Source organism: Haplochromis burtoni, unplaced genomic scaffold (genome assembly GCF_018398535.1).
Source record: "Haplochromis burtoni strain Fernald_Lab_line unplaced genomic scaffold, NCSU_Asbu1 Contig_3066, whole genome shotgun sequence".
In the NCBI taxonomy this organism is placed as follows: Eukaryota; Metazoa; Chordata; class Actinopteri; order Cichliformes; family Cichlidae; genus Haplochromis; species Haplochromis burtoni.
In genome coordinates this window covers 1,252-8,515 of record NW_024585427.1, presented here as the reverse complement: position 1 = coordinate 8,515, position 7,264 = coordinate 1,252, and the positions used below count along the sequence as shown (strand labels likewise).

The window sequence follows — 7,264 nt, the reverse complement described above, 5'->3', positions numbered from 1 at the left end:
TCAAATAGACCATTACGGCAAGGCTGGGATGGTCCATTTGGTTAAGTAAATCTGTTGGGCATCTTTCTTTGCCTTTAAACAATAATTCTGATGGCAAAGGAGCCAAACGGGACAGGCAAAAAACAACAAAAAAACAAACAAACAAACATATAAGGCCTGGTTGACTGGCTGCTGCTTATCAAACATGACAGACAGTGTTCATACAACCTGTAACGTTGCAAAGGGTTTCTGGAGGAGTAAAACATATAAAGCCGTCTCTCTCCATGTATTTGCATGCAAGTGTTGCTTCCATAAGTCACAGAGAGGGCAGTGGCACACACTAATGACATCATTAACCCTCGACTTATGTTACATTAAAGAGGTACCACACCATTGTGACTGTTACATATTTCCCCCGGGTTAAACAAAGGCTGTCTCCAGCCGAACACAGCAAAGGTACAATCCAGACTTCACCGGCCTCCATACATGGTTAGCAGGATAAGATGTTGAAACCAAAACAGGTAAATGCACAGTGCAATATTGACAAACTGGCATACATGACAGTATCCCACATGTTGAATGTCCATTTGAACAAATGTTATAGAAAGAAAATAAACTTAGGATAGCCAGGAGAATTACAGAATGAAATTCCCTCTTTGTCGTTGCTTTTTTATTTTCCCTAAATCTGCAACAGTCAGCATGAACATATTACCACAACATGAAAACATTGCCAACATGACCACACGAAACACATCAAAAAGCAAATACAGTCACTTTAGGTCAAATCAGTCAATATGAAAAGGGTTGGTCCACCTATTGACTGACTAGTTAGTGGTGACTCTAGGAACAGGTCTCAGTCTGAGGTTATAAGAACCTCCAACAGCACACCCATTGTCAGCAGGAGGTGAACTGTTAATCTCTGTCTCCAGAGCAATGTCAGCAGTCTCTTGTAAAGATTTCTGGTCCATGAAAAGCAGGACAGTGTCAGTACGGTCAAAGTCAGTCTCAGCAGCGGTGTCACTAGAGACAATGGGGGTTGTGTCAACAGCATCACAGTTATTGTGGCCTGGGTCTGGAAGAGCAGGAGAAGAGCTGCTGTCTGGGGGATTGAGATCCAAAGCTGCCTTTAGCTTTCATGTTTGCCAGATAAAGCTGTGGCCCAGGTGTAGAATGGTTGCAGGTTTGCAACATGAAAAACTCCAACTTTCTCTCCAGTGTCCACTGTGGTGAGAGAGATTCATAATTCACATCCGACATCCTCTTGGAGATGCGGTAGGGACCCGTGTAAAGCGGGGCCAACTTAGCAGAAAAGTTGGACGATGCATCTGATTTTGGGTGTGACTTTTGTCACGCTAAGTTATTTAAAGGACTAGTTTATGTCAATGGATGAATTTACTGACTGACGCGCAGAAGAAATAGTTCTTTATGGAGCCTAGATGGTGTGAATGATGAGACCAAAGACTGTCATGTCTTGTACCAAAAATATATTGAGTAAATAGGGGAAAGGGGAAATGGAACAAAATATTTAACACAACACACAACATAAATGTCCACAATTAAATAATAAATCAGTGCTGTGATTTTTCTGTGCAAGAGTCCTTTTGCTAAGAGTCCTTTTTTTGGTCCTTTTCTTTTTAAAGTTCACTTTTAAGGTATTCCTCCTTAGGGTCCAGCTTCATACAAGGGGGAAATATGTCCGTAATCCAAAGACGGCTAAGTGGGGGAAAAGAGGGGAAAACAAAGAATGGTCCTACCGGCTCGCCACTTCAATATGAAGAAGATCAATTCAAAGGGGAAAAAAAACCTGACCTGTAGGTCAGAAAAATGTCCGTTAGCACATCAAGTTCAATTCAGTTTACCGGTAAACAAATATATTCTTCTGCAAGTCTAGGTAACAATGCAAATCATAAATCATCATCATCAATGTACAACAGTTAAATCATTAATCATCTTGGCTACGTAGCTTAATCTATACATTCCAGTAGCGTTCGCTACAAACAATACAAAAACAACAATAAAGAAAAACAACTGTCTAACAGACAGCATAGCCGAATTCAAGGCAACACATAACAATAATCATTCAATCGCACTTTGTTTCAAAGTAAGCCCATAAAAATGCTTAAGTAAACAGAAGTGTTCAAAAACAGCGGTTTTTGAACCGGAGTTCTGCTCGCGGTGGGAACGCTGCCGCACAAAGTCATTTTTTAATCGCGAAAACGATCGGCTGGTTACTGACAACCAAAGGTTGAAAGATATTAAGGACACTTACCGCTGAGTTTAAAGTTTAAAGATGAATTGAGGAGAGAAAACGCTTTGTTTTCCAATACCGCTCTAAATGCCATAAGCTCACAGCCACAGCAGGAGTCGAACCCGGAAGTATCCCTCCACAGCCGGTTTTCAGAGTTGCCGCGACGTGAAAGGAGCCAATCAGAAGAGGGACCTCAAATCAGCTGACGTGGGTCATGTGACAGGGAGTAGTTGATATGGGTTACAGGTTCCCCCCTCGATCTCATGTACGTCCCTGTACATGGTGGTTGGGTCCGGATGACAGGTTGTTCAGTGGCAGTAAGCAGATGGTCCTCTTCATCCTCCAGTGCATGAGTAAAGGCAGTGGTTAAGCCATGGACTAGTGCCTGAATACTCTTCAAGATGGGCTGACCAAGCGTAGAGTATTGTAACCGGTCTGGAGGTTTCCTGGTCCGAGTTGATGTTCTCAGAGGTTCTAGTTCAGAGCTGGAGGTGTCAGAGTTAGATGGTAGATCAGCAGCAGAGGACATACTGGACTCAGTCGGCGATTCAACATTGGTAGGTTCAGCAGAGGACAGACTGTCCTCTGATTCCACAGTATCAGGAGCTTCCTCCTTGACAGGGGTTTCTGAGTCAGGGGTGTCGCTCTCTGCTGGCTCAAGAGAAGGCAAAGGGAGCGTAGCAGGTTCACAGACTGGTGTATCAGATGGTAAAGGTTCAGTGGCTGGAACGGCGGATGACGGTTCTGGCAGATTATGGACAGTGGTGAATCGCAGAGGCTCTGAGACAGGATCATACCATTGATGCGGTATCATTTCATCCTCATCGTCTGACTGAGGTTGTGCACAGTCCTCATCAGAAAGGTTGAATGACTGCTTCCCGGTTGGTTTTACAGTTGTTCGGTTGGTTCTAGTGGAATGCGGCAAAAATCCACATGGTAATAGGAGATCTCTGTGTAGAGTACGAATCGGTTTGGATTTGTTCTCTGGTCGGACAGTGTACACTGGAAGATTTTCTGCTCTTTTTACCACCACATAGATGTCTGGTTCCCATTTGTCTGCAATTTTGTGTTTGCCTCGGAGTTTCACATTACGTACCAGCACCCTGTCACCAACGTCCAGTTCAGAGGGGGTGATATGTTGGTCGAAACGGCTCTTGTTTCTTTCCATGAGCTTCTCCGCATTGCCAATGGCAATTTTGTAGCTCTTTTCTAGATTTGACTTCAGGTTCTGGACATATTGCGAATGACGGTATTGTCGTGCGATTGGTTCCCCGCATACAACTGTGCCGATCCGAGTGGATGTACTGGAGTACTCACGTCCCTAGAGTTGAGGCTCGATGTTTGGTGGAACCTTCGCCTGGCTCCGGCGATTGCTGGTTTTTTGGACTGTCGCTGGTGGACGGCATCCACCGCACTTCGCAATATGTCCAGATTAGCTGACGTCCATTTTGAACCAGAGGTCAACATTGCACTGGGCTGGGGGAGAACGCTACGTTGGAAGAACAACAGAAGACCGTTTCACGACCAAGCCATAATCGGCCTCAAACTCCGTCTGCATGGCGGGTTGGTCGCAGGGTGCTGGTGATGTGTCGAAACGGATCGAGCGTACAACTTGCAGACAAATGGGAAAACCTCAACGAGATCTATGCTAGTGAGGGTAAAGAGGCGGAAAGTCTTGTCGCCGTGAGTGTACTGGTCCGACGAGAAGAAGTACAAAACTGATACTCATGTAATCTCTGGGATCCGCTTCGTCTAATTTAGCTAATGTCTGGAGTGGTATCGCGCATATCAAGGCTGAGACTAGTCGAACAAACGTTAAAATAATCTGGGAGCCAGTTCCATCAGTCGTATGATGATGCGGTCTGTGCACAACTCAGATCGTACGACTGTATGGATGAATCGTGTATGGCTCATAGTAGGTGTATTCGACCATCCTGTGTCAGGTATTCTGCGATTTCCACACTATCGATAATCTGCTAAACGTAGTCGTTGCGCCTGCGTTTCAGCACGACTATTTAACATCTGATCGCGACAGTCTTGCGTGACCGTGCTATTCGGGCATCACTTTTTTTGTTTTTGGCAGCAGTGCATAGGCTGGGAATCCGGCTACGATGCTGCGAGAAACCCTTGTCAGAGGGGGTAAGACTGTCATCTTGTGTGATATCTGAGGAAGTTCCTGGTCCTCTGTTGAGATACAATTTGGATCAGCGACTTGGAATCAGAGGACAGTCTGTCCTCTGCTGAACCTACCAATGTTGAATCGCCGACTGAGTCCAGTATGTCCTCTGCTGCTGATCTACCATCTAACTCTGACACCTCCAGCTCTGAACTAGAACCTCTGAGAACATCAACTCGGACCAGGAAACCTCCAGACCGGTTACAATACTCTACGCTTGGTCAGCCCATCTTGAAGAGTATTCAGGCACTAGTCCATGGCTTAACCACTGCCTTTACTCATGCACTGGAGGATGAAGAGGACCATCTGCTTACTGCCACTGAACAACCTGTCATCCGGACCCAACCACCATGTACAGGGACGTACATGAGATCGAGGGGGGAACCTGTAACCCATATCAACTACTCCCTGTCACATGACCCACGTCAGCTGATTTGAGGTCCCTCTTCTGATTGGCTCCTTTCACGTCGCGGCAACTCTGAAAACCGGCTGTGGAGGGATACTTCCGGGTTCGACTCCTGCTGTGGCTGTGAGCTTATGGCATTTAGAGCGGTATTGGAAAACAAAGCGTTTTCTCTCCTCAATTCATCTTTAAACTTTAAACTCAGCGGTAAGTGTCCTTAATATCTTACAACCTTTGGTTGTCAGTAACCAGCCGATCGTTTTCGCGATTAAAAAATGACTTTGTGCGGCAGCGTTCCCACCGCGAGCAGAACTCCGGTTCAAAAACCGCTGTTTTTGAACACTTCTGTTTACTTAAGCATTTTTATGGGCTTACTTTGAAACAAAGTGCGATTGAATGATTATTGTTATGTGTTGCCTTGAATTCGGCTATGCTGTCTGTTAGACAGTTGTTTTTCTTTATTGTTGTTTTTGTATTGTTTGTAGCGAACGCTACTGGAATGTATAGATTAAGCTACGTAGCCAAGATGATTAATGATTTAACTGTTGTACATTGATGATGATGATTTATGATTTGCATTGTTACCTAGACTTGCAGAAGAATATATTTGTTTACCGGTAAACTGAATTGAACTTGATGTGCTAATGGACATTTTTCTGACCTACAGGTCAGGTTTTTTTTCCCCTTTGAATTGATCTTCTTCATATTGAAGTGGCGAGCCGGTAGGACCATTCTTTGTTTTCCCCTCTTTTCCCCCACTTAGCCGTCTTTGGATTACGGACATATTTCCCCCTTGTATGAAGCTGGACCCTAAGGAGGAATACCTTAAAAGTGAACTTTAAAAAGAAAAGGACCAAAAAAAGGACTCTTAGCAAAAGGACTCTTGCACAGAAAAATCACAGCACTGATTTATTATTTAATTGTGGACATTTATGTTGTGTGTTGTGTTAAATATTTTGTTCCATTTCCCCTTTCCCCTATTTACTCAATATATTTTTGGTACAAGACATGACAGTCTTTGGTCTCATCATTCACACCATCTAGGCTCCATAAAGAACTATTTCTTCTGCGCGTCAGTCAGTAAATTCATCCATTGACATAAACTAGTCCTTTAAATAACTTAGCGGACAAAAGTCACACCCAAAATCAGATGCATCGTCCAACTTTTCTGCAAGTTGGCCCCCTTTACAATGTCCCTACCGATCTCTCAAGAGGATGTCGATTGTGAATACTCTCTCACCACAGTGGACACTGGGAGAGAAAGTGGAGTTTTTCATGTTGCGAAACTGCAACCATTCTACCTGGGACCACAGCTTTGATCTAGCGCAGCGATGAAAGCTAAATGGCCTCAGCAGCTTTGGATCTCAGTGTCCCGCCGACAGCAGTCTTCCTCCTGCTCTTCCAGTCCCGGGCCACATGAACTGTGACGCGTTGACGACAACTCCCGCATGTCTTTAGCCTGCACCGCTGCTGAGACTGACTTTGACCGTCTGACCTGTCCTGCTTGTTCTGGACCAGAACATCTTTCAAGAGACTGCTGAGCATTGCTCTGGAGACAGAGTTAACAGTTCACCTCCTGCTGCCATGGGTGTGCTGTTGGAGGTTCTTATGACCTCAGACCAGAGACCTGTTCCTAGAGTCACCACTGACTAGTCGTCAATAGGTGGACCAACCCTTTTCATATGACAGATTTACATAAAGTGACTTGTTTTGCTTTTTGATGTGTTTCGTGTACTGTGTCAAGCTGTTGAGTCAATTTGTTCACTGTTTCATGTTGTGGTAATATGTTCATGCTTACTGTTGTAATTTTTGGGAAAACGGTGGAAACGCAATGTAACAATAAGAGGGAATTTCATTCTGTCATTGTCCTGGCTGTCCTAAGCTTATTTTCTTTCTTTGACATTTATTTGAATGGGCATTCACCATGTGGGACACTGTCATGTATGCCAGTTTGTCAATTTTGGACTGTACATTCCCCTATTTTGGTTTTTAACGTCTTATCCTGCTGACCATGTATGGAGGCTGGTTAAGTTTGAACTGTACCTTTGCTGTGTTCGGCTGGGGACAGCCTTTGTTTAACCCGGGGGGGAATATGTAACAGCCATTATGGTGTGGTGTCCCTTTAAGACACCCAAGTCGAGGGTTGATGGTGTCATCAGTGTGTGCCACTGCTCTCGCTCTCTCGCTCGGGGATTATGAGGACACGTGCCTTCACGCTCGTGCTTAACGAGGGACGGACTTATGTTTTCTTTTCCAGACCCCTTTTTTTTGTTTTGTTTGCAGCGCTTGGGTTGTATGAACGCTGGGCATTTTGTTGTTGAGCCGCAGCCGTTCAGCCGGGCTTTTATACGGTTGCTGAAGAATGCGTATTAAAGAACCACCGTGGATTACTGATACCAGTGTGGGTGTGTATCCTTCCGCCTAGCCTGCTAGGTGTTTTGCCGCCTCTTCTCAACCA

At 44.8% G+C, this 7,264-nt stretch overlaps 1 protein-coding gene and 1 long non-coding RNA gene across 2 annotated transcripts; one reads left to right on the top strand and one right to left on the bottom strand.

The window, feature by feature from the left end:
- Window positions 1–1,610: 1,610 nt before the first annotated feature.
- LOC121813860 (flocculation protein FLO11-like) lies at window positions 1,611–3,467 on the bottom strand. Its single transcript, XM_042217805.1, has 2 exons — window positions 2,249–3,467; window positions 1,611–1,788 (listed from the first exon to the last, which is right to left on the bottom strand). The coding sequence occupies exon 1, from the start codon at window positions 3,393–3,395 to the stop codon at window positions 2,421–2,423; it is 975 nt and encodes a 324-aa protein (XP_042073739.1). The 5' UTR covers window positions 3,396–3,467; the 3' UTR covers window positions 1,611–1,788; window positions 2,249–2,420.
- Window positions 3,468–4,446: 979 nt separating this feature from the next.
- LOC121813861 lies at window positions 4,447–5,651 on the top strand. The gene is made up of 2 exons (XR_006053931.1): window positions 4,447–5,013; window positions 5,474–5,651. It is a non-coding gene; the product is annotated as an uncharacterized LOC121813861 (long non-coding RNA).
- The last annotated feature ends 1,613 nt before the right edge of the window (window positions 5,652–7,264 follow it).

Coding starts and splice junctions, on each gene's coding strand:
- LOC121813860 (XM_042217805.1), bottom strand. CDS start 3,395: ATGGAAAGAAACAAGAGCCGTTTCGACCAACATATCACCCCCTCTGAA.